Below are 27022 nucleotides of genomic sequence, written 5' to 3'. Positions count from 1 at the left end.
TTTACATGTAATTAAAAAAAAAAAAAGAAAAGGAAAAAAAAAAGGCAGTTCTTCACATTTGAGCTTGTAGTCATGGTTGGGAGTGCGACAAACAGGCTGTGTCAGTTTTGGCAGTATGCATGTGTGTACGAGTGTGCATCTTGAAATTTGAACGGACAATACACAGACATGTCCACATACACACGCTCTCACTCACACACACACACACACACACACACACTTGAGAATAACGGGTGGAAGAAATCTGTTAAGGCCACATCCTCTGACAGCCAGAAAAACACCACCAGATCTGGAAAAAGGAAGGAGCACAATGACATAATGCAACGACATTCCTGCAAAACACACAAATGATAGAATATGACTGCGGGTATTGTATACTTGCAAGTAGGTTAAATTCTAACACGAGTCTTTTGGGCCTACCTGGTGTTACATGTGGCCAACTGGATTGTGGCCATCTCCACCCATGCTAGGATGGCCTCCTGAGAGCTGCATGGGTGCTTCACCCACCACCCCAGACACCTTCTCTTCCTCGCGGCGTTTTAAACACGCTGCCTTTGGGTTTAGGTTACGCTCTGAGAAAGATGAACACAGAAATGAGCCTTCTTAGTCCTCGACAGAGGTCCACAAAGCTGGGATTTTCATCCATAAGAGTACATGCAAACTGACCTCTGACTTGTTGTTCTAAATTGAGGATGACATTAACAGCTTGGTGAAGGATGAGAAGTTTGGTCTGAGGTTTGTCGTGGCTGAGGTGCAGCTGGCACATCCTCCCAAGCTCCTTAAATGCCTCGTTGATGTCCCGTACCCTAAGGCGCTCACGGGCATTGTTAGCCACTCGTCGTTCCCTCTCGCGCTCCATCTTCACCTCAGGGGGAAGGTCCTCATCGTCTTCCTGACTGGTTTCAAGCAAAAATGAAAGGATGAAACTACAAAACAAAAGTGCTCATTCTACCAGTTCACAGTTTTAACCCTCTCAGGCTCAAATTAAACTTTCTGTTGCTAATGCACATCCAAGTCCTGCAGTGGTACTTCTGAGTAAAAAAAACTCATAAAATATGTATGTGGGGTAATCGGGTTGTTAGTTTTTAACTGTTGCAAATCGGCAACGCCTGCCTCCAGAGGGTTAAGCAGACTTGTTAAAGTGCTGGGAAAACATTACTGAAGAAAAGTGCTGGGGGCAACATGTGTCTTGTAATGCAACACTTGAGTTGCATTATAAGCCAGCAGTTTATATGTGAATGAGGAAGAACACTATTTACATTGTGGAATTATTTGCATCACTTTGAATTTGTGGAGGGAAAAAAAGGGGCAAAAAAACAAACAAATGCAAAATGCAAACTGTGTACAGACTAACGGCCTCTGGACAACATAACCAACAGGCGCAAAGAATCACAAGGCCTTTTTTCTTTTTGATCCTGCAAATGCACCTTAGTAAAGGGCTCTAACCTCATAATACAAAAGTTCATTTTAAAAGAAACAATTCCCAACACTGCTGAAGAAGCAGTTCATATGATCATTTAATTAAAATGCTTATCCCACACAAGTTCAATTAGAAAAACATTCTCTGCTGTGTGTGAAGTGTTAGCAGATTTAAAATCTATGTCTTGTAAGAATCTAAGCATGGTAAGCAGCTTTAGCCTTCACCTTTACAACCCCGAACTTCTTAGGATTTTGTGCAGCGTTGTTCATTACTGTGATGCTGGACTTGGGATAAATGTCTATTGTTTCATCCTTGCATTTGTTTGTAGTCTAAAAAGCATTTTGTGTTCAAATTTCAAAACTTCCAGGTGGTAACTGTGCAGAAATGGTGACTAATGAGTAGCAAAGTTCAGAATGAGAAATACTGTGACGACTCTGTCGAGCAGAGATCGTTTAGACATCAGCTCCAGCGGCATTTGTTTGCTCAGTGGTGCCTGGCAAGAGCCCACAAAGCATTAGAAATTAATTCTCTATTGGAGAAACTTACTCATCATCTTTCTGGTCTGAAAGGCCAGAGAGCATCTGGAGGGTCAACGCCTCCTTTCTGAAAATGTGACATGAAGGGCGAGGGGGGAGTTTGACATCGTTAAAAACCTAACAGAGCCTAGGCAATCACTGGGAAACACAGGAAAGAAGAAATGCCTGAGATGAATTAAACTTGTATAAAAGTGACAGCTGACTCCCTTTATATTCTCTTAGTGACAAAACGATCCTCACCTTTGTTTGACAAAGTAATAGTTTAATTCTGTAAAAATCAGGCTCAAAGTTTTTAAAGTTTGAGGTGAAAAGACTAAACGTGCAAGGACCTTACCTTGTTCGACTGCGTGCCGCTTTGGTGTCTTTCTTTTCCTCCTCTGACTTGTCTGCAACAGATGAATTTTCATCGTCCTCCTTGTCTTCTCTTTTGATATCTGAGCTGCTGGAGGAGTGTGAGGAACGAGCCAAACCACCCGGGAGACCTACGGACAAACACAGTGCGCGAAGCTTTAATATTTTCAGTTTCAGGAGTGCATACAGCACCGGGGAAGCTGATGAAGTCCAAAAGAAATCTGTGTACATGTAAAATAGACATTTTTATAATTAATAATCATTAATCAAACTTACTGGTAAAGCCTTCTGGCTGGCTTACTGCTGGTGTGGGTCCAGATGCGTGATGACCGTGCAGGAGAGTGCTGCTGGGAGGAAGACCTGTGGGCTCCTCATGTTTCCCACCCTGCTGGTAAAGGTGGAGAACGGTCACGATAGACTCACGAGGACAGATCGAGCAAAGCTGATACACAGACTACAAAGCCCCCCCCCCAACCGAAATCCAGGAAAAAAAAAAAAAAAAAAACAACCCAAAACTGACATGACATATATTGAAAATAACTGAATACTTTTTGACATTAATAATAAAAAACAAACTTATTTGCTAATATTTTTTGGAACTGGTTTGACATAACTCTGAGACAAAGTATATAAAATGAACTCTTGCTGTACACCGTTTGGCCAGCAGATGGCACAAAGCATCACCACTGTGATGGTTTTTTGTTTCTGGTGGAGATAAAACCCAGACTAATTTTTCTGACTGATTTTCCCCCCCCCATTTAATCCAAATCCTTTCTTGGAAAATAGAAAATATTTATCTGTTCAAAAGGACAATTTGTTGTGCATCATAAAATTAAACACACAACAAACTTTCCCCTAATTGTAAATCATTTCCCACGTCTCAGTTTTCTAACATGTTTTAAAAACCGGAGCATGTTCGTTTAAACCTCGACACTGACACAGCCTCTTCAGGAGCGTACCCAATTTGAATCTCTATGAATGAAAACGTAGACCGCGCCAATGCTTAGACGAGGACTTTTGTCTGCTTTGTGTTTAAAAGCAGCATCACGAGCCCACACCTCTCTTAAAAACAAAAGAAAACATGTTGAACAGAGCAGGTGACTCACCATTGCGGGATGTCTGTTGCTGAGGGCAAGACTTGCATTGGGGAAAGCCGGAGAGAGGCCTCCGAGGCCCCCGTTGTGTACTGAAGACAGCAGGCTGTGCATGTCAGAGTGGGCGCCCTCTAAGCCGGGGCCCTGGCCCACAGCGTGGCTACGGAGCACGTGGATGGCCTCTTCCAAGCGATCCTCCATTTTACTCTGCTGTATAAATACATGAAAGATGTGCTAAGCTGTCAAGATGAAGGTGGGACATCAACTATTAAAACAAGTAACGGCATACAAAGGCTAGAAGAACACACCCATACCGGCAACGTTAGGTTTTTAATTACGATTGATGAAGCAGAGAAATATTTTGGCATACCAGTGCATGTGGTGGCCCTTCATAGTTGGGTGTGGTTGGTCTTTGCCACTGAGACTGAGGTCCTGCAGGGAGAAATATTGGGTGTCGGTTAAGTAGCATTTCTCAACTTTTCACCAGGTGGCACTGCAGACACGTTTTTCTGCTGAATAACATTAAAAACGCACAAGAAAACATTCACTCAAGTTCAACACACTCATTCTTCGATGACAAAAATGCAATCGGGTCAGACTGAACAAGTGAAATGAACTGTACTCATTAAGGTACTGTCCAGTTCACGCCGATTCATTAACCAAATCTGTGGTTGCACGGCAGAGATAAAACCACCTTAACTCAGTTTACCAACCTTTTGATTTGCTAAATCTACACAGCCTTGAGGTTCATCAGCACAATGCGGAACTGATACAAATTTTCCACATATTTCAAAAAAGGATAAACTTAAACATCTGTCATTTTAATTAGATTATCTTTTATTGTGAGTTTTTTGAAGTACTAACACCGTATGAGAGAATGTACCTGCGATGGCCTGAGGAGATCCAGGAGTAGATGGAGCTGAGGAGAAATTATTACTGTTGTGGTCCGATGGGTAAATCTGAAAGTATGAGCAGATAAAAACTTCAAATTCAATCTCCTGGGTTCAAAAGGTAAAAATACTCATAGGTAAACATGTCCATACATCTTTTAATGTCTAAACCTTCTTCTAAAAAATAAAAGTAAACAAAAATAAATAACATTAAATATCTAATGGTTAGATATTTCTTATTGTCATGACCTTGGAAATGCTTAAGGACCCAGGTTATTGTAAGCAGAACAGCAAAACAACTGATTCAAGAAGGGTTTATAAAAATTTAACTATGCCACTTGAAGCCAAAAAACAGCTGTTTTGGTTTTTCACTCCCCCTTCAGGATATTTTTTTTTTTTTTTAAAACAATCAATCTGTTTAGGATAAAACTCTTTATATCCAAAATAATCCTACACCATCTAACTAACATTTTTGCCATTTTCAGACACTCCCCGAGCTGAATTTCCACTCATGTCTCCAACAGAATTTACCATCACTGCTGATTTTCACTTCGTTAGAGGATATAAAACTCTCGGGAAAATTATTTAAAGTGTTTTATTGCCCAGCACTAATTTAAAGCAACAAACAGAGAGAAAAGAACTCACTGAGGCAAGAGCCTTTCCAATTTCATCTCCTGAACTGCCAGCTGTGGTGCCTCGGTTGGCTGCAGAGATAAAATAAATGCAAGTCAGATGACTTGTTAATCTGAAAAAACAACTCAGTCTGACCACGTAGCCGTCGAACCAGTGACGGAGAAGTTTGCGACGCGCTCTTTTCAAAGGTTCTTTACCCATTATGCCTTCTCCGTTGATGGTGGGCGTGTGGTTGTAGGTGGTCGGGGCCGAGTGGAAGCCGTTGACCTCGCTGCTGTGCAGAGGATAGTTCTGTGGGGACAGAGGCAGGGGTGATGTTTCTGGGATACAGGTAGTGTCATAAAGCACAAAAGCCGTTCACAGAAAAAAAATAACCCAATCTGCATCGTGTACTTGGCGCCTTGAGAATGGATGTTCAACATGCCGTACCCAAACAATTAACAGCACGTTTAAAATAAACCACGATGACTTCTACTGTTGTTACATGTTGTTATGTGGATGTTACCACAACATCAACCATCAGCATGGGATTGAGGCCATTTCTACTCACCATCCTGTCCTGTGGATTGATTGCAGAAAAGGAGCCTGGTTGTCCAATGTGAGGGGAATTACCCAGCATGGCAGAGTAGCCAGAAGATGACCAGGGGTCATCTAAGAAAAAAAATGTTTGGAATTAATATGAAAACAGTTCAAAGAAGATTACAGGGCAATAGTAATATTTTATGAAAGGTTACCTTGCAAGTAAAAAGAGGTAGGGTAGACTCCAGGCTTAGCACCAGGATATCCCCCATTTTCTCTGGTATACTCGTCACCAGATGTGGAAGCATACACCTAAACAAAGAGACGTGACAAACAGTTGGACTACGGTTATACAACACTACAATACACACCAGCGTTCATGTGTGTTAGCGGTTTACTATGAATCCTGAGCCATCACGAAAGATGAAGTACTGTGGCATTGATCCATCTCGTCTTTGCTATGGATAACCATTTAATTACACTAGCGCCAAGTGACCACAAGATGGCAAGAGGGAGTCTGCCAACGGTGGAGGAGGAAGGCCGGCTCCTCGCCCGTGGAGGAGAACACAGTGGCCATGGCATGCTGGGCACAGCGACGGCTTAGATCCCAGTGCACAGTGAGCACTTCCTCTCTAGCTCCTAGGACCCCAGTGACATCGCACTGCCTGGCCTGCAGCCCCTCCCTATAACACACTCGGTATCAGCTCGCACACATACCATGCATTCAGTGAGCCAACACACCCATCCATGCACAATCCAAAAGCTATGTCCTCAAACTCGCACTAGAGCGTCAGAGGATTGAAAATGACAAAGAACAGCTCTGGTTAATATTGTAGACATTTTAAATACTTGCACCTTAAAGAATTCAACTGCACATTGTTCCTAAATATTGCAAACGACCACTGATGCTAGGCCTCCGAACACAGCAACAGAAGACGGACATGAGACGCCTTCAGTTTCCAGACTATCAGCCACCACTGAGTCCTCCTTTTCCTCTCCTCCTCTGTACTACATGCAGACAGAGGGAGAGAGAAAGAGAATGGAGGCTATGCTGCAAAGAATGCTAATCCAGAGAAGGGATTTTTTCTGTAATTTGATTTAACAGGGAGAAGTGGAAAGGGAATGGAGAGATGCACTTCTAATTACAGAGCCATCTGCCTGTTCCTGGACCACATCCAACTCCACAGGCAGCTGGGCTGAGGAGAGGGAGAGAAGAGAGGGAGAGAGATGGGGGCTGGGATCCAGTCAGCAAGACAGAGAGAGAGGGAGAGAGAAAGAGGGAGAGATTGCAGTGGGTAGGGGGTGGTTAAGGGGCAAGGGGGAGGACTGAGGGGGGAAAAAATGAAGGCCCTGATGATTTATGAAATGGGTAGAGAGATAAGGGGTGTTGAGGGGGACAGGAGAAGGTAATCTAAATGACTTAAACAAAGCTTGATATGGCCAGGGGAGTGTGAAGGAAACAGGGGATTTAAAATGATCACGGTTAATTCAGGGGAAAACATGATGGAGATGGCTTCATTTAACAATAGGCTTTGAGTTGTTCTTTCACGGGGAACAATGTCGAGTGAATCCTGCCGCTCTAGATGGGAACACAGGACTACACAATGACTAGTGCTGCTGGATAATTGTATTCTCAGGAAGAAAGGGATTGCTAGGGTAAAATCCTCAACTAATAGGGGTTTAATGTAATTCAGGTTATGACCGTGTAAAGGTCTCTACACCAGGAGGAGAGAGAGAAAAAAAAAGCAAAAACAAAAAACACACACACACAGATATATATAAAAAAAAAAAAAAAAAGCGGCTTGTGGCAAGGGGTGGGGAGTAGATGAAGATTAACATCAAACTAACCTCAGAGCGCTTTATTCAACCACAGGGGTTTGTGGTTAGTATACTGGACAACTAGGGGGCAGAAGAGAGGCTCCTCCATGTTTTTTGTTTGTTGCACATGAAAAGAGGCGTACGATTTGCACGGTTAGAGGATCTTGTGCGCAGGTAACGCTGGGAAACTGAAGTCAGCTAGCTCGAGGGCAATTGAGATATGGCGTTTACAAAGCAAAACGATTTCTGAAACTCAAGTGGATAAAGAAAAGTAGAATATGCTGATGAGGTGGTTTAAAAACAAACAAATAAATAAATAAAACAGCGGCAAGAGAGGAGTGTGGGAAGAAGGAAAGACCACAGGATCATCACCAGCTATCATTAATCTGGGCTCAGACACGGGGCTAAGAGGCCTCACAAGCACTGCGCCTCACAACTGGGTCACTCACAGGGGGAGGCCCACCCAGGCCATCATGTGGTGAGGCGTAGGCAGAGGGCTGGGTGAGGTGGGGGAGGGGGGTTCACACACAGAAGTCTCATCATTCGCACTAAAACCACGCAGCCATCGTTCACGCTGCGGGGACTGACTGAGGTTCAGACAGTGAGAGAGTGGGAAGAGAGAGAGAGAGAGAGGGCCTCGACCAGACAGAGCGTTGACACTCCATCTCTGTGATGTAGTCGCTTTGGCGAAGCCTGTCTGCACGTAGAGGTTTCGGCAGCCACTTCAACGCGACAACACCCACAGGTGGGAGATGGCAGCAGAAGCAAATTTCATAAACAAACAAGAAATCAAAAAAAATCTGGCTAAGCACAGAGTTCGCCGAGTTCAACTTTGATCTGTTCCCATAGTTACACTCAGAGTCAATCTGATAAACACCAATCTAATCAATGCACAGACTGTAAGTCAACTTAAGAGTCAAAACGCAGCTCTGTTCAAGTCTCCCTGAATTTCCTGTCAGACTACACTTCAAGACGTCTTGTATGGACCCTGTCAGACATGCAAGCCTTTGAATGTGCCTTCTTTATGCGTGTAACGCTATCAGCCTTGGTCTGAGTGAACGCCTGAATAAAAATCTACGCAACATACAATAAGATTATTTTAAAAACAAACAAAATAGGGCAAAGATGGCTAAAAATGTTTGAGAAATTGATTTTAATCTTTTCTTCTGCTTGTGTTCATAGCATAGGATATGTTCATCTTCGAAGTCAGAAGACGCTTGTGCAGTGGCAACATTTTATATTGATGATCCACCAGCAGCTTAGACATCAAGACAGAGTCAACAGCAACACAGGCAAGCCACACACGACCAGGTTTCTGAGTTTAAATAACCTGCAATCACTGCACAAGACACATAATGAAAAAGATTCCTAGTCTGAGTAACAGCAGCACATGCTGAGAAAATTCTTTGTCAGCATTCACTGACTGTATATTCAAACATGTAACAATGACTAGTATCTCCAGCTATGGTTGGCTGCCATCATCCTCACATCAGCTGCATCAGCAGCTGCCAACTCTTATAATGTGACAGTACAGTCTGGGCCCTGCGAGACACTTCTTTACCTTCGAGCAACAATTTCTCAGTTTTAAATATGTTCAAACAAGAAATGTAAACACAACTTCATCCTTTTTGTTTTGTTTTCCCAGGCTCAAACGTTACAAGTAGCCCAGCATTGAGGAACTAAAACATAGACACTGTCATGTAAAGAATTCAAACTTTGGACAGAATTATTATAATTACATAATTAGCTATACATCTACCTGTTTGCACACTATAAAGGTGCAAAAAAAAAAAGAAAAAGACAAATTCACAATATTTTACTGATATTTGTTTGACTTTGAGCTCGATAAAACCAATGAAACCTTGAACTACATCAGAAAACAAGACTTGAGACCCAAACCTTGTGCAATTTGTGCGTCAGCAAACCGCGAACCACGTGTTCTATCAAAGTGTATCATTCAATCTAGGCTACAGAAAAAGGTATGTAGACATCAACAAAGCACCTAAAAGCCTGCAAAATTACTTGACTACATGACAATCAACCCAGAAAACCACTTGAAACCACTTGACTATACAGACAACCACAGTGATGATGTTTACTGGGGCCTGAGTTGCCTAACTGTCAGCTCGCTAAGAGTCTGACTGAGCAGAGGGTCTTTACCCCTGTCTGTCACAGAACTGTTCAAGCAGAGCGAGGACAGCAGTGTGTGTGTGCAGAGAGAGAGAGAGAGAGAGAGAGAGAGAGACGGCGAGAGAAGGGACTGGCTGCGAGCGGTGTAGACGAGCAGAAATAAGCTCTTACCGAGGACGGCAGGCCAGGGGGTTTCCGAATCTTCTTTGGCTGGGTTTCTACATACAGGCAGCAGAGACATACAGAAAATGTTTAAGAGGCAGGAACACAAATACGGACTAAGTGAGGGTACATGTCATGTTAGCATGTTTGTATTTTTAAAGCTAGACCAGAAAATAAAAATAATTAAAAAAACAAAAAAAAAACAAACAAGATGCAGCAAGTGCTTGCCGCTCTGTACGCGCATCAGTTTGAATGAAATGCCAAAGTGCATTCGTGTGCATACACTGTAGCTTTGTATTTAGATTTATGTTCAACAGAACGACAAAGAGAAAACCGTTTTGGTCCCAATGATCTGACGACACATTTTAAACGTCACTTTGGGCTACGGGTCATTGTAACGGACAGTTTTCACCATTTTTGGAGCTACCGAACATAACGCAGTTAAATGGTCAATAAATAATCAGCAAATGAATTAATCCTGAACGACACACATACAAAAAATAAGTACTTAGTAGCCACACTGCATGCCCCATGACGTACCTATGGCTCCTTCAGGCGGCCTTCTCCTGGGGTTGTTAGGATATGAAGGATAAAACTGAGAGCCAGACTTCAGACCAGAGGGTGACATGGCATCTGGGCTGGGCATCGCAATGTCGCTAGGAAGAAAACCAGGCTAGGGGAGGACAGAGAGATAAGATTTACTAATAAGACACACAGAAGCGTGGGAAAGCATGGTTTCTTTTCTAAGAAACCAAGACCGTTGTCAATTCAAAGTGCCCGACATGAAAAGAGAACTGAAAATACGGGGCGTCTTACACACAGGCAAACTACATGAAATTAGGTCACACATGTATCTCGCGGTTAAACATACCTGGTTTCCAAACGAAGAATACGGTGGTCTCTCATTTTTACCTGTGAGGTGAACATGATGGACATTTAAACATTAATTCAAGTGAAACCCTGAGCTGTATACGCAGATTAAGACGCAATGGACTGTGCTAATACAAATGAAAAGTAGGTTTTTCTAAAGTACAAAAAGTCCAGAGATGCCCTCCCTTTTTTTCCCCTCAGTACGCTCAGCTGCATAAAGCCGCCCGCCAGACAAAACCCTAGGGAAGGTTTCTGCTTCAATACCCCAACATCCCCAACACTCAACGAATGAGCACACACACACACGCACTCACACACAGATATAAACATATGCATATACATACACATTCTGCCATCCAGAAGACAGCTCTATGGTCATAAATATATGCACGACTGTCCAATCGGTCTCCATCAGTTTCTTAAAGCTGGCGTTTGACAAGGCAACATTCATCTGGTACCAAGGATGACGTTTTTATATTTTGTAAACTGATACGACTCAAGTGCTAAAACTTAAACAGATAAAAGTCACATGTATCAAAGTTTACTTAAAGGAAGCAGAACATACCAGCAATCCCTGAACTGATGAATGGAGAGGACAAGGCTTCGTGCTCACTGTAGTGGGATCCTTCTCCATAACCCTGTGGGAACAATGGCACACATAAGACGACTAACCATAAAAGGCCAAGGATGGCAGACACTAACCTCAGGCATATAGACTAACACGCTTACATGGCCAGCTACATCTTTTTAGCACCCCTGCGTGGCTTAGCGCTTACCCTCCCTCTGCTTTTCTGTCTAACAGGATCCATGCCAAACAAATCTGCATCAGCTCGAGGGAATCAAACCAACTTTCTTAATTATCAACTTGTGGTAATCAAAGCTTGCTGCATCCATTTCACCCCCCTGTTCCTTGTATTTACACAGAGTTGTGCCAAGACAGTTATGGTAGATGTGAAGCTTGCAATTACCGGTGGGCTTCGACAGAGGTTTGGGCTACCAGAGAGCTTGCCAATGCAGGATCCTGGGCCAAAGTTATTAGGTAGAACGTAAAACTACAGCTTCAAATTGCATATGGCACACAGATGAGAAAAGTACTAAGCTGTAGTTGTGGTTGGGGGATAGGACGTTTGTGTTTTCATCTATGGCGCAGCGGTTAACTGAATGTGAGTGAGTGACAGTGTCGTGGCATCTGGTGTTAAAGCTTTGCAAACTTAAAGTCATGAGCGACTGAAGAGGCCGAGTGTATGCATTTGGAGCTTACCCGTCCTTGGCTGAACGAGGGGCTGTTCTGTTCCGCGGAGCCCCAAGACCCAGAGCCGCTACGCTCGTCTATTGCTGCAGAGACACACAATGAAAGGTAGGGAGGAACGGCATTAGTCCAAACAAACTAGATACTAGAAGAAGTGAGCAGTCCAAGGGAAGAACCTTAAACCACTTTAATGTGCATTATTACAGACATGAACGGTTTTGACTATGACTATAAGTGGCCACAATCGGCATTTCATAAGGAAGCCAAAGAATTCACACTGATCAAAGCAAATTCTCTGTTATGTTAAACGTTTTCCAAAGATACACGTAGGATACATGCTGTTTTTTATGCTCACTAAATAACAGGACGTTTACCATTAGCATTCTAATGTAATCCAATTGTTGAGAGAGTAACATGTCATCTAAACCACATTTAAATTCCACCCAGTCAATTTGACAAACAATGTGTGGTGCCAAAAATTGAAATGCTATTTTTTTTAGGTAAAGAAAAAGCCGATGCGGAGCACAAAGAAAACACAGCCAAAAGACTGGTGGAGCAGAAAACTCCAAAATACCCCCATCATCCCCTTCTCCCTGTCTTATGCACTAATGCTATCCAGGCTCTCTGGAGACACAAGGCTTAATTGCATGCTGATTTGCATAATTGTGCATATTAATGCGGTTTCCTTATGAATATTCATATTTCGTCTTTGATTTTTTTTTTTGCCTAATTAAAAAAATGTGTGTGAGAAAGCAAAAGAGAGCGAGCGAGTGGAAGGAGAAAGCAAGGGGACGAGGGGGGGGGGGGGAGAGACAAGAGTGAGAGGGGTCTGGGTGAGATCAGCAGCCCGGCTGACGAGCGAGAATGAGTGATGAGACTAACAGAGCGGTGCAAGCACCTACACACGCTGCGACAGCCGTGATCTATGGAGCTGATGCCAGTGGCATGGAGAATCAGGCGAGCCGCTAGGAGAGGGCATCCGAAAAGATCGGCTGTGCCGAAAGGCCATGGCACTACTAAAGCGCAGCTCCACCGTCAACCATGTCCGATGGCACAGGACGTCAGCAATGAGCTCACCGCTAAATAAAGATGACAGACTTTGAATGGAGACACTTAAGCCAAAGCTCCATGCCAGCAGAAGTAGTACCAAATTAGTGAGACAAAAATCTAGTCTAGATGAGAGGACTCAACAATGTCTGCTTTTAGCCTTGCAAATTTTCATTCAAACAACTTCTCTTTTCCACTTCAAGACACTCTAGCGTCATCCAAAACTGCTGTTAGACCATGAGTATTTTCACAAATACAGAAAAGTAACTGGTGACACACATTTACGCATCGCCGCTGTCGACAATAACCTGCACTCTGCACAGAGTTGAGAGAGTAACTTCATCTTCGCAGCTATTTTCAATACCCCACTCATCCGCCTGTGAAGCCTCCATTTGGACAACGGGGGTGCAGAGGATGAAGCGAAAGCACGGCTGTGCAGGAGAAGTCTGACAACGTTGTTTCACACTTAGTGGAGTAATTAACTCGGAGGCAATTAAACAAAGGTGGAGAGCTGCCGAGGTGACACTGACGCCTAGGAGAGCCCAGCAACGCCAGAAGAGAGATCTTCCTATTGTTGTTAATCTCCTGTCACGTTTCATGTCAAACAAAATTTCAGTGGTACTAAATTAGAATTAGAATAAACCGTGTATTACATTATAGGTGCTATTGTGCTGCTCCACATGCTGCCATAAATATTTTTACGTCCAGCACAAAAACAAACAGTGAACATAGTAGCTATCAACTGTTATCAGCTGTTGCTGTAATTGATCATCATGACATCACGTAGTCATGATAATGCTACTGGGTAGCAGTGCTCACACATTTCCTTACGTTCTTTGACAGCACGCCGTTTGTTTGTGCTGCATTTTATCATTTTGCCAGAAGAATACTTTTCAGTGTTTCTATAGTGGTATTTGTAATCACTAATAATGACAAAAAGTCCCACTGAAGTACATCAGTAATATATTATTTAATTATTCACCTTTTTAAAAACAAATAAAATTTCTAATTGAAAGAAAATGACGATGAAAACAGTTCTGACTAAACCCTTACATTGGCGTCTCCTCTCAGTGTTTACACTGACAAGGCCTTCCAACGTTACACAAGGACAGCAACAGAGTACTTAAGAAATGAAGCTCATGCCAATTAATGCATCTAATCTCTAATCAAACTTCAACCATTTTCAGTCTAGAAAGGCAATGTGACCATTACTACTTTACTTTTGAAAAAATAAGCCATCAAAATTATTTAAACTTGCACTTACTTACTTCAATTTCTTTCAGTAAGCAAATAATACTACCACTAAACACACAATTAGTCTGGATTATCATTAATAAGTCGAAGGTTTAGCATGAAAACGACAGGTTCTCTGGATTTCTATCACGTCCATCTAGATTTTGGCATGACCAGTGCAAATGTACTCAACATAGCAAGGCAAATACTGACTCACAAGCAGAGCCCAGAAAAATATTTATTCACTGAGCCACAAACTTTCTAAGAGCTGCGAGCTCTGAAAACATTTAATTTAGCTGAAGGAGGAAGCCACTCGCCTTTGAGATTTCCCCTTTCTGAGGGCTTCGATTTTCCTGCTGCGACAAAGTAAAGTACAGAAAACTACAGTACGCGACAGTCCTGCAGCTGTGTGCAGGCGGACAAGTTGAGGTGCAAAAGGTAAATGCAAAGCTAGCCAGTTAGCCGCCTAGAGAGGCTACATGTGACAATTGTTTGTTGTGATCTGAGGAAAGCGAGCTTGTCACGTCCCCTGTATTTGTGTTTGTGTGTGTGTGTGAAGGGGGTTGGAGACGTTGCCAGCAGCTGCAGAGGTGACAGAGGGGACGCCTGCCTGAAGGCTTGTGGGCTTGGCCAGCTCCCACCACACCGTCACACTCTGCCTCCCCTACTTCTTAAACATCCCACACTTCTTGCCAATCCTCTCCTCTTTCCTCTAACATCCACTCTACTCTCCTCGACACACCCACACCCAGCCACCCACACACACACACAGGCCACTGAGGAAGGGAGGACGCCTAATGCAATTAGCACCCCTCTGAGCACTTTTGTGCTGATGAATAGAGGTGGTCTGGTGGGCCACTGGGCTACTTGCGGCCGTTCCCGCGCTGCTGGATCCCTGAATAGACAAGCCGCCGAGGTGACGTCATAGATAGGCGTTGTGGTTTAATGGACATCATTTCGAAAATAAGTCGGTTTCCTGGCCCACAGCCATGCAGTACTGTTTCCCTTACAGTGGCTAAGCTTCAAAAACAAAACAAAAAGAGACAACTAAACGCCACATGTACCCATTCCACCTACAAATAACGCACATTCATTTAATGCTGTAGTTTTAATAACATGTTTCCTCGTATAGTCGCGTTGTAGTCGGTGCACTGTGCGTGTTATAACACGACACAGATCTACGAGAACCTCTTAGGCTGGAATTTGCACATTAGCTTTTTGGCTTTCTAGTGCCATTAGAGGGTACCTGCCGATCTCCAAAATGTTAAAGGTGGCAGCTTTAAGTATCACATTAAAATGGGTTTCAATGACCGAGGGTCACACTTTGGGACGTGGGGAGGGGTGAGGAATTAACTCCTCACTGCTTAGTAATTGCCTGCTGTAATAGAAACAAACAGAATCCTGCCTTCCACAGGCTGATCCCTCTATTCAACAAGCTCTCTCTCCCACTCTGGCCACTCTCTGCATGCTGGGCCAGTTTAAGAGGCTGCAAGCTGGGGGTGAGGGACATTGTCTCAGATTCAAGCCATTTCCTGCAGATCAGTGGGGGTAAGAGCCCTGTGCTGTGTTGGGGGAGGAGTGTTTTACACTTCAGGGTGGGGGAGTCGTTTCAAGTCCATAAGCCCCCTTCTTTGCCTTTGTTCCTCAGTGGCCAAGTTCTCACTCTGGGGAACACTGGGGAGTGTGACTCGATTTCACACACCAGGTTGGCAGGGTGACAGAGGAATGAAAGTAACATGACTTACTAATAACCTTCAGGAAGAGAAAAAAGCTTACTCAAAGCCTTCAGGTGCTTGAGTGGTTTAATTGCGGATAGTTTCACCTTTAAAACTGAAACAAATACGAAAATGGATAAACAGACATAGAACAGGCTGCAGGGTTTCAGTGAACATCTTTTTTTTTTCCTGGGACTGCTTCCATTACATTACTCAGTGTAATACATGTAAACAGATATAACCACAAACACTTTGCTATACATTTTTCTTTGGCAGAAGGCTGATCCAATGAAAACTATTCAGTCTGTGGATTAGAGAGAGGGGGGGGGGACGTCAGTTCTGAAAATATAGCTACAGTCTCAAATGAAATTCTGTAGAGCAGCATGCACCACAAATAAAATTTACCTATACGAAGGAAGTGGAAAAGATCTCAAAACATCGGTAAATAAAACTGAAACTGTCTGCACGATAAATACCACAAAGGTTAGGTTAGAAATTTTCGTCACCTCAGAGGGTTGACCTTTAATGTGTGTGCTCCATTATGTCATCTGTAAATTACAAAGAAAAACTCTTTTTCCCGTTACTCCAGTTTTACATTTATAATACCGTTAAAGAGCACCGATTTAACAGCAAATTTGCTTAATGTTGCCGTGTCAAATCCCACATTCAGCCACCGTAATGTCAATTAAAAAAAACGAGTGGTAAGATTAAGAACGGTGCACGAATCAAAACTAATACAGTTTAAGAAAAATGCAGTGAGATCAAGCCGAAAAGCTTACCTGATCCACCAAACTGAGAGCTGGCGAGTGTCATCGTTCTGTTTTTCCCATTGGCTACTGGAGGCGCGAACATCTACAAGACAAAAGCAGTGAGATACCATAAGTAACAAGGAAAATGATGGCACACTTCACACATCCTATTTTCACTAATGGCTAACATCACATCACACACACAAACACATCGTTCAGTTGTGAGTACCCCTCCCCACCCCCTCCACCTTACAGGCATTTCAGATTTGGATGAGTCTAAAGTGAGATATAAAGGGGATTTTAAAAAACAAAACAAAAAACTCGATTTAACCATCTATAACTTTCAGCATCAACAGAAAAACCTAAAAATCTATCAAGTTATAAATATTGATTTTAAACATAAGTGAAGTTTTATTCTATGGCAAACAACGCATAAAACAGTCTAATTAAGTTAGACCCCAAACAATACAAAATACTGCCCTTTGAAATGAAACTATAATGACGTAACTGACGTGTGTTAATAATGTCAGCAAGCCACTCTGGGTTTTACCACAGGACCATCTTTCAGTGACACGGCCAAAGTCTGCTGTACAAACCAAACATGTCTGTAACTAGGACAGAATAACACAATCTTCCATTGCCGCACGTGATTTTTTTTCCTTTTTAAATGTATGACATAGCCAAAGATTCTGATTAAAAGACCATCTTTTCTTCCATTACGTTTAACTGCCTAATACACATTTAGTTTTCTTTATGACACGGCCAATCTCACTTGCTTTCCTATGAGCAGACAACAAATAAACAAAGAGGAGGAAATTCGTTTGTGTAACGTTCAACAGTTTCTCACCCAATTATCAATGTCATATTTAAACAAAACATCTGCTGATACAAATTGGCAGCTGATCAATCTGGGCTTTCCTAACAAACCCAAGTGACTAACAATGAAACCTGCGACAAAGCCCTGCTCAGAACATAGGCTAAGTTTCTTTGAACTCTAGCACAAACAAAGCAGCTAACTGCAACAAACAGCATTATAATGGTGCTTTACTAATAACATATGCACACAAAATACATTTCTGTTGTTCTCTGCCGTAGCAAAACAACATCAATTCAACTTTGGGGGAAAAAAAGAAAAAAGAAAAAAAATCTCATAGGACATTACGTCTGCTAACGACAGCTCACTGAGAGTCGGAGTTTGGAATTACCGATTATTCTTTGCATATAATAATTATCCAGGGCTTGCAACTTAGCCTCGCCAGCTATTTGGGTTATTGAGGAGAAAAGAAAAATCTAACACAGCTCCACCGGGGCTCCATGATGTTTATGTCAGCTGAAAAAAAGCTTCACAATAAACTGAAACGCGGGTAAATAAAGCTCAACAGAATTCCTCTATCCACTTTGTAGATAATGTCTGGAGCATAGCTCTCACAGCATCTTTGTGAAAATGTCATCTTAAAGACTAAAAATGTGACAATAAGAAAGGTGGAAGCTGTCTGCTCAGCCACGGTCTTCTATCACAATATTTCCCCCTAAGAACCTCCTCACAACACAAACAGCAGTGAGATTATTTGTACCGTTTCCTGTAGCTGCTCCTGACTCAATATTTACATTTTAAAGTGGATTCTGTTTGACGGCAGGACGATCAACTTCCTCGTAACCTATATCTCTGCATCACCTCAGTAATTGGGTAGCCTAAAGTGTGACTTTATTCTCACCCATCACCTGGAGTACAGCATGACTTTTACCTGCACTACTCTGATGCCAAGAATGAAATATCTTGATCTGACAGAGAGGCCGTTATACAGAGATTTTAACATTTCTATTTGTAACGTTAAGCTTTTTTTTCCCCCCCTTGGTCTTTATCCCACATCCCTCTGACCTCCGCCTATGCCCAGACCTGTATCGCACTCTCCTCCTCCCATAGCCACCCACCTACCACTGCCACCCAGAGCCCGCTCTCTTACCGCGCTGAAATCCAGGAGGTCGCTGAGTTCCTTGTCAGTTTCCACTGCAGCCATTCTTTGCTGCTGTTCGTTCATACCCTTCAGTTTCTAATAAACCCTACGAGAGAAATTTGCAGATACAGGATTTTAATGGCGCTAGCAAACACAAAAAGAAGTTACATGTTCCTCTTAAACAGAGATGATGGCAAAGGATGAGTTAAACTATCCTACTTTGTCTAGCTCACACCCCCTTCGCTTACGCTTTTTTATTGGCGGGTTTTTTCTGTCTCATTAGACACCAGTGCAGGGGTGCAGTATGTCAGCAATTTGGCTAAAAGTAATTTTCTCATGACCTTTTTTTTTTTTTTAATTCAAAAAGTTCCCCAAATATGAAAATTATATGCAGGTCTTATTTAAATGTTGCATATTTGGGAAATAACTCAATGAAACATGGGCTAGCTACAGCAAAAAGGACAACACAAACCTACTGACCACTACACACCATAGGCAGGTCTACTTAAAAATGCAAATTTCCCCTCAGACATTGCCTTCCCATCCAGGCAGTGGAGGAGACACCGCCATGAAGTGATGAATACTCTGCCTTCAGTCAAATCACTTCTAAGTAATGACTTTAAAAAAAAAAAAAAAAAAAAAGTCTTTCATTTTACGCAACCCTGGCAAATAACACAGCCATATGTCGATCATTGCTACATAAAAGAATTTACAATTACAGACATAATTGGGACTATTGTTAGCCCAAGGAAATAGGGGTGAAAAGCAGAGCTAATGACTGTATGCAAACACGTCATTACCAAATTACCATATGTCAACTCAGAAAGGACCTTGTCAAATGACACAGTGAGCACGAAGACTGGATTTACCCAGTGTTTTGCATTCCAACGCAAGCCTGAGGGCCGCTCTCTGATGCCGAGCGGTGTTTCTCTACGCCTCACAGGGAAACTGGGGGTAAGGGAAGCAACTGGAAGAACAGAAGCACTTGGACACCAACAGGTGGTGTACTTTTACAGCCTCTTTTCCAATTCAGCACTAGCATAAACAGATGTTATAAATAATAACAAAAAAAAAACCAAACAAAACAAAAACAAGAAAGATGCACATCCTGGAGAAATGCAAGTGTGTGATGTAAACACGGGGCAAATTTGGAGTTTTCTTAAGAAATAAAAAGTCTAACTAAATCCTTTGTCTGCATACACGAGAAAAGTTATTTCAAAGGTAGCCAAACACTGCTGTCCCAGTACAGAGAAGGCAGAACAAGTGAGACTAATTTAACCTTGGGACGAGGAAAGGAAGTGAGCATACACAAAACACTGCCCCAAGTGTAAATAGGCTAGAAATATGGCTGTCATTGCCATCCCAAACTTTTAGAATAAGACGCCCTACAAAAGGAAAATCTGCCATGCACACACACACACACACGCTGCTAAAAAAAATGACTTTAGCACAGAGTTAAATGGAGCAGAGCACATGGAGGGGCTTAATGTTAACAAAATGGCATCTTCAGCTAGTGCTGGATCAATATTTGAAGAAAGCACATTGGGGGTCTTTGTCACCCACACAAGGCAGAGAAGGCAGGTCACTCTCCACAAAAGGACACTGCACTTCCAGTTATCACAAAACACTGAGCCAAACCGAAAACAAATCACCACTTAAACTTTATAATAAACCCTAACGAGTTGGGTTTAGATAGCTTCCCGAGTTTTTGGCTTTCAAACACAATGATAGGCCAAATTAGGTCCCTGTTACTTAGCCAAGAAACAAGCATTTGAGGTTGTGTCCAATCCAGCCTGCTGTTAAAAAACAAAAAAATAAAAATAAAGGGGGGAAGGCTATAACATGTTTATAACAATGCTATTACTACAAGAACACAATGAGCATGTTCTACTGTTGATTCAAACACTGCATGAAAGTAACGGATGTTGGGGCCTCACGCCATAAACACGTTAATAGGAATAGTTTTACAACAATGCCAGAGAACATGTGCACCACAGGATGCAGGCTGCACATTATTTGATCAGATCCGCTAGGCCATATCCAGGGACCAACCTTCCCCCCCCCCCCTCTCTTTTTTTCCTTTCTTTCTTTTTTTTTTTTTTTTTACTGTCAGCTAAACCCACTCACGGCTTATTCTGATCCGCGGTGACATCGTCCACAAGACCAACAAACTACACGTCTAATCAGTGTGTAAAACAAGTACCACGGCCCTGACCGCCCAGAACAGGAGCGAGGCTCCAAACTTCATGCAACAGATACTAAAGCTCTTTCTTTCGCATGTTATTAGGGTCCAATCGTGCATTATGAGGGAGCAGAGTGGAAGAGACGGTGGGGGTGGGAGCATGAGGAATTTCCTGCCAAATGTGCAATAAAATAAGTCTAGCTGGTGGCCAGACACTTCCATAAAGGAATGTTTAAAGGGCTACCAAAGGGATTTTATGGAAAGTTTTTCCCGGCCTGTTTGGAAAACACACGTCGGTACGCATCACAAAGTTCAGCCAAAATGCTGGACAACGTAAAGATTTTATATTTTCCCTCGGTGGCTCGGAGCTAAAGTGGCTAAGGCACACGGTGGAAAAAAACAAAAAAAACAAACCGAGGCTCGTCGGGCAGCTCGAACATTTAACGTTAACGGGCTCTTTTTGCAGAACAAAGGAGTAATTTCCTTCTCTCTGTGGTCGATGCGGAGACCATCACACACTTGGCTCGCCACCTCAAACCAGACAAAAACTTACATCCCCCCGCTTTAACCACACATTCCCGAAAACTTTTCGACAATTTGCAGGCGTCAAAATACGCGTCAATGAAAGCCGTCGAATTCGTGCAACTTCCCCCGAAACACGAAGTGTACAGAGTGTGTTTTTTTTTTACCTCTCCTCCCCGTGTGTCTGGTATCCAAGAGTAAAAAGAAAAGCGGAGACTCGCAAGGAGAAAAACATAAAACTTCAAGAGTATTTCGACCTCAGTGCATGAAACGCATTGGAGCACAGTAGATGTCTTCCTTTTGTCCCGGGAAGCCTGTTTTTTCCACACAGCGCCCACGTGTTTGCCTCTCTGTAACAAGTCTGTGTGCAAACAAATCTATTATAGTAACTAATCTCACGTCTTCCTTTTTTGTTGTTACAACTGAGATGATTTCATTCTTCTCGTAGACATCTTCACCACCTCCGTCCACATTGTCAGACGCAACAACGTATCCCTCCGCACAAACGTGACGGCCTCAACGCCAGCGGTGTCCGATTTCAAACGCCTTTCGGAGATGGGCTGTTTTTCAGAGGGGGAAAATACACACTCAACGTTTTCCGGTACTCGAAACACGGGAAACCTGTACCCGCGACGCTTGGTTTGGGCTCCGGTATCTGTAAGCCTCAAAATACGGGAGCGCTACGAGCACTAGCGTACCCAGCGGAAGGCTATCGTAAGAAAGTTACCTGCGATTACACAGCAGCAGCTCGACGAGATGGCACGATAAATGCGAAAGAGCTCAGCCAATGGGAGCGCGTGTGTTCATGATTGACAGCAAGGGAATCGAGTGCGCGGCCGGAAAGGCCGTTAGGGGCCGCCTTCTTCTTGACGCTCACTTTCCCTGTGTGCTCAGGGAGGCTGGCTGAGGGGGCTCCGTGCCCGCTGACATCATTTTATTTATGCGGTTGGTGTGCACGCTTTTCCATTTATTTAAAAATCAACATTTCTAAACGGCGGCTTTACATATGTCGATTATTTCTGTAATTGTGTACTACTACTGCTACTTTAAGATTTCGCAATAGTTATACAATACTGTATATAAAACTAGCTTAATTTCTCTAGCTAGTTGTTACACTGACATATGCATGTTATCTTTTACATATAGGGTACATGTGTATAGATTATTTATGTGGTGGTTGCTTACCTTCATTTGTATTAACCCAGCACATGTAAGCAGTATTTAATGTGGACATTTCCAGACAATGTCCACTTTCTCTAGAGTGTTTAAATATTAAAACATCAGCTCAGTTGCACTCATGGCATTAATAAATCTGATGCTTATATAATGTGTGGTGTACTTTCAAGACCCTTTCTAATAGCTGGGGGGTTTTCTAACCAAAAGTCTAAAACACCAAAACAATACTATATTCAAAAACTTAAATTAAAAACTTACACACATGTTATCAAAAATAAATCTTCTGTCTCCACACACTCAGCCAAGTGTTTCTGCAGGCTACTAGTTTTTAGATCCGGTCCGCTTCTTGTGAATGAGCTGACAACCATAAGATCAACACGGCCCTAGTAACTGCCTGCTCCAGAGCAGAGCGGAGAGGAGGGAGAGCAGAGTATAGGATCACAGAGAAGTGGGGGTGAGAGGGAGAAATACTTCAGGAAAAAAAAAACAGTTCAAACAAGGAGGGCACACGGAATGATCAACTGAAATTAAACAGTGACGCTAAAATGTCGCTTTTATAAGGTAACCACACCAAAATGTAGACGTAGACGCTAGATCAGCAAAATTGTCATGTTCATAATGAAATGCAATAAGTTTAGATAATGCCGTTACCGACTCTAATGCCACTGCCTTTATTCAATATGCACGCAACCTGCCAGTGTGATTGTGCTCAGATGAAAACACACAATAACCTCTCTTTTCAAAGGTGTATGTAGGTGTTAGACAGCTGTTGTTTTTAACCTGAGGGCATACCATGTCAAAGAAGAGGGAAGTTAAGAGGGCTGTCCTTTGTCTTCTGCCTATAAACTAGTTATTATTTTATATACATTTGGGACCGATAAAAGAGTGAAATCCACAGAAGCATCTCTTTGCTATCAGAGTTATCACTATCAGCTACTACAAGAAGGCTATCATTTGAGTTACTGTGTGGGCAGGATGCCCATTCTTTGGGTGTGAGCTATAACAACAAAAAGACATTGAAAATACAAATTCAGCATAGTGTTATTATCCACCCTGAGGCCCCAAACTGTCTGTTTACACAGAGGTTACCAGCAGGGAGTGGGAATTCGCTGTCAATAGGACATATAGGTAAATAATCCATCGGGTGGGTGTCCCCTGGGTATAAGAAAAGCCTTGCACAGAACATTAATTAGTCTCGTGGACCATCTTAGGAATGTAATGGGGTTACAGCTCGGAAGAAGCGCACATATGGGCCATAAATACCTTCACAAACATACCGTGCACCCATTCACATTCGTTGGCACATACAGGTACTCACACACATACAGACAGCAAAATATAAAGGCAGCTTTAGCATCACAGAATAATCGCGCAGCTATCAGCGAAAGGGCACGCCGAGTTATTTGTCTAACACCAATTTCGAATCCCTTCATTGAGGAACGTATTAATCAAAAGATTAGACACGAGCAGATGGAAACATCTGTTTGGGGAAATGAATTTCTAGTGGAGTCAGAGAAAAATCTCTCGTATTCTTGCTTTTTCCAGGAGACGTTAGGCCTTGAGTAAGAATAGTGCTGTTGTCAGTATTAGCAATGAGGCTTGTAAGCCCTCCAAGTAGTTTGTAGTAACAGCTGGGTCTGACATGGAGAGCATGTACAAGGGCAGCCAGGCTGAAGAGAAGGAGGGGAGGGGGGTGGTAAAAAAGACTTTAAAAAAACATATATATGCTGAGGATCTTCATCTTAATGAACACACAGAGCGTCCAGTGGAAATGTGTTGTATAACGGGCAGCTGATGACTGGAAACGCTCTTTCAAGAATTGTCTTCTCATGGACCAAATTAACATCATAGAGCTAAGGACAAAAAAAGCTTACTTAATATGTTTTTCCTGATACTGAGAAATCTAATTTTATATTCAGCTGTAACAGAATAATTAGTCCAGGTTGGAATATGCGAATGTTATACCACTCACGCAGATATAAAAGAACACATAGTGACTTCTTAAAGCCCACTTTTCACGCTGAAACGATGTTTGGTTATCCACACTAACTGTGGGTAATCTACCACATGGTAACCTAAAAGCCCACGGCGTCATTATACAGGAAGGACTAAACAAAAACAAAAATATGTCATCTATAATCTGAAAATACATTCACAGGACAATGGACGGTTAACGGCACAATGGGATGGATGCTGTCACACATGCCCTCTTTGATTCCTTCGAGCCATTCCCAGCTTCATATCTGTAATTAACGACAGATGCACGTGGAAAATTAGCATATGTTTGCCACATTGGTGCTAATCGGTCATATATTTGTGCATATTAATGAAACACTCTATCTGTGTACATGTATTTTGAATTGCGTAAATTCACACAGGAAATTACGGCGTACAATAATGTGCACTTAATCCTCTTGGACTGAATCAACAATGCTTTGCAGAACGCTAACTTACAGGGCCGTCCTGCATATGTCACCTCTGATATAGCTCGCATAGGAGCCAGGCGCGCAGGCCGAAACACATCACTAGGTTATATCACACGTGAGGATAAGCTCGTAAACATACAGTATAGGCAGCGTGCATAACGCAAACAGAGCTCCGTGGTGAGGCAAGCTGCTCACCTCACTCCATACTGAGCCCCTCGCAGCCTGTAATAGTAGAAGCTTAGGTTTGGATGGGGGGAAGGGCAGAGGTGCACAGGTTTCTGATCAGACAAGAAAACTAGGCCAAGACCAACAATCCCTCTCTCTCCCCGAACAGCCGCGGCCCCTCCTGCAAGATACAACTTTGTTACACGGCTCTGGCAATCACTTACAAGGCTGTCATTAATGGAAAAGCAACAGAGTGATTTTTAGCCACAGCATGTGTATTTAGAGGCATAACCACTTCTCATAGCCGGCCTATGATTCATGCTTTCTTGCCCCTTTGGAAGCTGTCCTCCAATAAGAGTTAGAGGCTGGGGGTAGGAACGGATAGATTGATAGCGTTGGCTGAGTGCCCGTGCTCCGAGTCTATCTGTGCTGAAGGGGAGGAGACGGGGGGGAATCTATCTGTTGTGCTCTCTGTGCTCATGATAAACTGACTCCCGTCAAGCTTCTTCCCCCCTATTACAGCTCGCCTGGCAGAAAAACACCCAAACTCACCCTGACTTCCAACACGTTAAGCAACAATAAAGTGTTGGGGGGGGGGGGGGGGGGGGTTAAAAAGGGCAATAATCCACAAGGTTATGCTATCAGTTGTCAGCCAGTAGCTGGACGGCATATGTAAAACAGAGCAGTTGTTTTGGAAAAAGTGAGAACCACACGCCAGCCCGAATTCGAACAAGTATTCAAAACAGCCAAATTTAAGGGAACACAGTGAACCCAGATTTCTGTGCTTCACAATTGGGACCATTGTCAGCAGCAAATACAATGTCTTCCTTCCTTATCCGCAAACTGTAATTCCCACAGAGCTCCACAGTTAGAAAGAAAATGAGTTTGAGGGATTGTCCATGACATTAATCCTCACAAACACTACAGTGCTAGGCAGGATCCAATACAGACAGACAAACACAAAATCAAATCAACAATCTATTTACCAAAGGAAAAACTAAATCAACAATCTTTTTGGCTTCTGTCTACTCTCATTTGACAATGGCTTTCCTGGATGCCGCTTTCCTCTGTTGTCTCTGCTGATTTTATGGGACCCCTCCCTGCCATCTTGGATTCCCATTATTGTGCAGTTGTATGGGTGCCCCTGTTCTGCTACCCACGCTTCAGGTACAGCGAACAGAGCACAGGCTTCCTGTTTACAAAGCCGGGCAATTGAGAGACCCACCACCAGACTGTGCAGCTGAGGGGAGTGGAAAAAAAAAGAAAAAGCAGATAGGACTCTGCAGTGGTGGTTGATATTGTGGGGAGTGGAGGGTGGGCGGGGGGCGAGGGATGAATAGGAAGGTGAGAAAAATAAAGAAAGAGAGGCAGACCGAGCAAACTGAGCAAGTGCAAACTAGGCAGGAGTATTCCTACCTCGGTCCAAGAAAAAAACCTCAAGCCCCACTCTGAAAATAATACAGTAGTCACATATCGAGAGGGAGGTGTGCGAAAAGTCACATGATAACAATCAGATCAAAAGCTGAATTGACTCTAAATCAATTGAAGTAGGCATGTCAGGGCTGCCCGGGACACGAGGGGGAAGAGAGGGAGTGAAAGGGAGATAGATGTGAGCCCGTGTGGGGGAGGGAAGCAGAGATTGTTGGTGTCGTGGGAGCACTGCAACAACAATAACAGCAGTGTGTGCATGTGTGTGTGTGTGAGCGACAGAGTGAATGAGTTAGAGTGGAAGTGAGGATGTGTTATGGCTCACAAAAGTGATGAAATGACATCTCCTTTACTTCAGCACACAGCTGCTATTGCAGCAAAGAACACACTGTCGAGATATCTGACCTTCTATTTTCTCGGGTAGCCGCTGGTCAGAAGTGTCTGCCTGCCTGTCATGCTCACCTCTAATTAGCTATAGCTGCACAATGACCGCACTGTGTCCATTGCAGCCAGATTCCTGCCTATAGATACTCACATAATCAGTGTAATCTTATTTTCAGGGGTGTTCACTGAGGGGGGGAAAAAAAGCTGAAAATCCAGCGTGCTGCAGATGTGTTTCGAAGGCTGTTTGTTGCACATTTATATTCCCTAAATACTCTTGATCATTAGATGTATTACTGAGTAAGTGGTTAAAATAATAGAGTAAATACTTTAGATTAAGCTCTTAGGTAAAAAAAAAAATCTGATATGAA

General features: G+C 42.9%; 1 protein-coding gene across 4 annotated transcripts; it reads right to left on the bottom strand.

Moving 5' to 3' along the window:
* tcf3b (transcription factor 3b) lies at positions 1 to 21796 on the bottom strand. Of its 4 annotated transcripts, none has more exons than XM_026158822.1 (21): positions 21243 to 21796; positions 18381 to 18477; positions 16447 to 16519; positions 11685 to 11758; positions 10989 to 11061; positions 10425 to 10465; positions 10094 to 10226; positions 9563 to 9609; positions 5659 to 5755; positions 5475 to 5575; positions 5122 to 5215; positions 4937 to 4995; positions 4285 to 4360; positions 3772 to 3833; positions 3414 to 3611; positions 2584 to 2695; positions 2291 to 2438; positions 1967 to 2023; positions 667 to 896; positions 421 to 572; positions 1 to 289 (listed from the first exon to the last, which is right to left on the bottom strand). In XM_026158822.1, the coding sequence occupies exons 2-20, from the start codon at positions 18453 to 18455 to the stop codon at positions 427 to 429; spliced, it is 1896 nt and encodes a 631-aa protein (XP_026014607.1). In that variant the 5' UTR covers positions 18456 to 18477; positions 21243 to 21796; the 3' UTR covers positions 1 to 289; positions 421 to 426. The 4 variants fall into 4 exon arrangements, with proteins under 4 accessions (XP_026014607.1, XP_026014608.1, XP_026014609.1 ...); XM_026158823.1 differs by having other exon boundaries at positions 2584 to 2692; XM_026158824.1 differs by lacking the exon at positions 1967 to 2023.
* Between the last annotated feature and the right edge of the window lie 5226 nt (positions 21797 to 27022).

This window comes from Astatotilapia calliptera, chromosome 23 (assembly GCF_900246225.1).
Source record: "Astatotilapia calliptera chromosome 23, fAstCal1.2, whole genome shotgun sequence".
Classification (NCBI taxonomy): Eukaryota; Metazoa; Chordata; class Actinopteri; order Cichliformes; family Cichlidae; genus Astatotilapia; species Astatotilapia calliptera.
Note: the sequence above shows the minus strand (reverse complement) of the source record. Positions and strands in the feature narration are given on the sequence as shown.

What these genes read in the sequence shown, in the direction of transcription:
- tcf3b (XM_026158822.1), bottom strand. Translation starts at nt 18,455, where the DNA reads ATGAACGAACAGCAGCAAAGAATGGCTGCAGTGGAAACTGACAAGGAA. An exon ending in ATTCTTCGTTTGGAAACCAG is followed by an intron (nt 10,227 to 10,424) that starts GTATGTTTAACC and finishes GTCCTCCCCTAG; the next exon opens with CCTGGTTTTCTTCCTAGCGA. An exon ending in TCAATCCACAGGACAGGATG is followed by an intron (nt 5,216 to 5,474) that starts GTGAGTAGAAAT and finishes CTGTCCCCACAG; the next exon opens with AACTATCCTCTGCACAGCAG.